Source organism: Entamoeba nuttalli, assembly GCF_000257125.1.
Source record: "Entamoeba nuttalli P19 unplaced genomic scaffold asmbl_4510, whole genome shotgun sequence".
NCBI lineage: Eukaryota > Evosea > Mastigamoebida > Endamoebidae > Entamoeba > Entamoeba nuttalli.
This window is the reverse complement of record NW_008576843.1, coordinates 1-4,113: the sequence shown is the minus strand read 5'-3', so window position 1 is coordinate 4,113 and position 4,113 is coordinate 1. Positions and strand designations below refer to the sequence as shown.

The window sequence follows — 4,113 nt, the reverse complement described above, 5'->3', positions numbered from 1 at the left end:
TTTTTTTTACAAAAGGTAGAGTATTCCATAAAAGAATCAAGTAAAAGAGTCATCACTAACAACAACATTCCATATAATTAGAAATTAAAGTTAAAATAGAATATAAAGAATAGAAAATTTTATTTGAATCTTTTAGATAATGAAAAAGAAAGAAATAAAAAAGACAAATGAATAAATACAAAGGATTTAATTGTACATCTGTTGAAATTTATAAAAAAAGAAGGGAATTTAAGCAATAAACAAACCTCTTCCAACAAGTTCCATCATTTTAAATTGAGAAATAGAAGTTCCACCAAGAACAAGATGAGATATTTTAGTACATTTTTGTAATAACATTTCAATTCCATTATCAGTTACTCCACTACACATACGAAGTTCAACAGAAGTTAATAATGGACAATAAGAAGCAATATTTCTCATTACATCATCACCACACATTGGAATAAAATTAAGTTTTAAAGAATTTAACCATTGAGCTTCTTCAGTGAATAAATAACTTTGTTTAAAAGCAATTCCTTGCATACAAAAAGTAGAAAGTCTAGTTAAACTATTTACAAGTGAAATAATACCATCTTCATTAATCATTACATCAAAAGAAATATCAATATATTCTAAAGATTGCATTTTACATAATATTGGAATAACAAATTGATTAATAGAAAGACATGAAGAAATATCTAAATGAGAGATTAAAGGACAAGATATTCTAATTTGATTAATAACTTCATTTGTTATTCCTCTATTATTTGATAAAAATAATACTCTTAATTGTGGACATGAAGCAATAAATTTTAACCAACTATATTCAGAAATCATATCATTATTTGATGCATAAAAACTTGTTAATGTATTTGAATATAAACTAAATACATTTAATGATAAACTAGATAAACTATTACAAAACGAAAGATTAAGTGATATCAAATCTACACCTCTTGTTTGAAAAAGATTTGTATAAGCATTATCAGTTAATCTAATACATCTTTTAAGTGATAAAGTTAAAGGATGAACTTTCATTCCTGGTGTATGAATTGATCTTCTAACAGTTTGATTATAAGTAATAGAAGATTGAATAAATTCTTGTAGACATTGATCTGTGACAGCAGTATCATCTAATATCAAACTTCTTAATTGTGGAGATGCAATAAGCATTGTAGTAATAAATTCTTCTGAAAGACGAATACAACCAGAAATATTAAGATATTCTATTTCTTCTAACCAACGAAAGAGAGTTGAACGAAACATAGGATGGTATGACTCTAAAATTGAATCTCCATTAATTCCAAAACAATTAGCAAGATTTAAATACTTTAATTTAAATTGTGAATTAAATAATTGTGCTAATGTCATTGGTCCAGCTCTTGTACATCCTGAAAGATTTAATGAAATTAAATTTCCATTTAATTGTTGAAGAAGTCTTTGAAGTGCTTCATCACTTAATCTACTATTTCCAAAACATATTCTTGTTAAATCAGGATTGAGTTGTGATATTTTTAATAAACATTGATCATCTAAACAATTATTTCCCATTAATTCTATTTCTTTAAGTCCATGAAGTACTGAAATACTAGAAATTGTTAATTGAATATTATTAGCTTTAAATGATATTAATGAATTAATATTCTTTAATTCAATAACACTTTTATCACTAATTTTTGGACAATTAGAAATAACTATTACTTCAAGTGGTGGATGAATAGTTAATAATGAAATAAATGCATTATCATCAAATCCAACACATGCTTCAGTATTTAAATATTTTAATTGTTTAAATGACCTAAATAATACTTTTAATGATTCTGATGAAATTCCAGTTGCATATGAAATATTAAGTGTAGTAACAGAAACATTATTACAAAGTTGTGATAAATTCATACATGTAAATTTAGTTAATAAATGGGTATGATGAAGATCAATTATTTGTAATGGTGTTCCTGAAGAAAGTATTCTGAAAAGAATAATATTTAAATCTGATTCACTTGCATTTGGATTATTTGATATTCTATAAATTAATTTAGTTGCTAAAACAGGTGGAAGAGCAATTGGTGTCTGTTCTTGTTGAGATGAAAAGTTTTGTTCAAATCTACCGAAAGAATCTAAAATAATTTCACTTAATGTTGGAATAATTGATCCTGTGTTCTCTGTTAATAAAAACGGTCTTGTTGGAATATTTAGTGACATCATTTTTCTTCTCATTCGTTTCATATTATTTGGATTATCTCTCTGCATTGAAAGAACAAAAAATTCAATTCAAGTTTGATAAAACTATATGTCTTTTGATTTTTTTATTTTTTTACTTTTCCTTTCATTTTTCTTCTTTATGTCTTTTTATATTTCTTTTTATTTTCAATCTTATTTACCTAACATTTCTATTTGAATGGGAATTTTCAAAGAACATTTTGGAAGTCAATTTGATTTTTTCCTCTTTTAGAATTTTCTCTTTTTTTTTTATTTTTTTTTTCTTCACTTCTTAAATCCTTTATTTATCAAGTTTTTTACTAATTATTAATATAAAAAATATTTAGTTCAATTCCATAGATTCTAGTTCAACTTCATTAATAAATCTTTATGATAATATTTTGATAGTAAATAATAGATAAAAACAAAATATTAATATAAATAATAAAAATGTGTTATTGAGTGAACAAAAGTAAAGTATCATTTTGAAAGAAAAATGATATTATTTTGTCTATTCAGTTTGAGACATTTCTCCTTGATAAGAAGATTCAGTTATTTCATTTTTCATTGTTCTATCAGAAAGAATTGAAGCTGACTCTTCATTTGACAAAATACTACTAGAAAGTGATGAACGAACATCTTTACTACAATCTATTTCATTACTTTCTTCTGTTTCTAATAATCCTAAACCACATCTTTCTCTTGTATAACAAGGAGGTGGTAAAGGTTTAAAAGGATTATAATCTTCAATAAACTTCTCAAAGTCTAATCCTTTTGAAATGCAATACTCTTCTATTTGATTTCTTAAAAAGAATATTTCATCATTTAATTCATCTATCTTTTTAATTCTCTTTAAAATGGTTTGTTTAAATCCTTCAGCAACTTTAAGATAACTTTCATCAGTTTCATCATTAAATAATTGAAGTGTTTTTGGTTTAATTAGTTTATTTAAAGGTTCTTTATCCCATGAAGTACAAATTAATGCAAAGAAATTTTCTAATAAAATAAGTCTATTGTCATCAGTAGCTCTTGAAACAAGATTAGAAAGAACAACTGATGTCATTGAATTAATAACATCACTAATATTTTTATAACAATGATCTAAAACATCTTTTGATAAAATAGGTGCACGATGTAAATGAGGAAATTCTGTTTCTATTGAAATTGAGTCAAGGAATTTATTCATTGATTCATACATAGAAACAACATAAGTATTAAAAGGAATTAATTGTGGATTAGTTAATGGAGTTTCTCCTTGAGGAATAAAAGATTGATAAATTTTAGTTAAAATAACTAATATTTTCTTAGCATTTTCTGTTGGTTCAATTAAACATGAATTATAATTTGCTGGAGAAACTAATGCTGGAGTAATTAATCTATGGAAAATAATAATTGCTATTGAACGAATTGCACTATCAGGAAATTTTTCAGAAACAGCATTTCTTAAAGTAGCTAAAATATATTTAATTCCTTGTGGAAAATCATTACCTAAACTAAGAAAACGAGAACAATGAAGATGTAATAATTCAGATAAAGTAGTAATACTTTTCGTGTAATTATCATCTTTTGAATCTAAACTGATTTGATCAGTGATATGATTAACTGATTGAATGATTGGATTCATATGTTTCTCTAATAATGAAGTTAAATCTCGTCTCATCACTGATGATAATAAATGAGTTGCTCCTGAATTAGAACGAAGTAAAAATTGTTCTTCACTTGTATTAGATATTTCATATTGTAATTCTTCTGATAATATTCTATATATTTGACCGGATTCTTCTAATAAATCTCTTATAGAATCCCAAAATTCAGTTACTGTTGCTGAAGAATGTCTAATAAGAAGTCTTAATAAATAAAAGTCATACATCCTTGCTATTTCCCAAAAAATAAAACTATTGTTTTGTGTTTCATTATTAGAAATATCAGTACTAA

The 4,113-nt window shown here is 24.6% G+C and overlaps 2 protein-coding genes across 2 annotated transcripts; both read right to left on the bottom strand.

The window, feature by feature from the left end:
• Positions 1 to 228: 228 nt before the first annotated feature.
• On the bottom strand, positions 229 to 2,229 carry ENU1_105630 (leucine-rich repeat containing protein; the record flags this gene model as incomplete). Its single annotated transcript, XM_008859431.1, has 1 exon — positions 229 to 2,229. The coding sequence occupies one exon, from the start codon at positions 2,227 to 2,229 to the stop codon at positions 229 to 231; it is 2,001 nt and encodes a 666-aa protein (XP_008857653.1).
• Positions 2,230 to 2,689: 460 nt separating this feature from the next.
• ENU1_105620 (Ras GTPase-activating protein, putative) lies at positions 2,690 to 4,113 on the bottom strand (the record flags this gene model as incomplete). Its single annotated transcript, XM_008859430.1, has 1 exon — positions 2,690 to 4,113. Exon 1 carries the CDS (start codon positions 4,046 to 4,048, stop codon positions 2,690 to 2,692), a length of 1,359 nt encoding a protein of 452 aa, XP_008857652.1. The 5' UTR covers positions 4,049 to 4,113.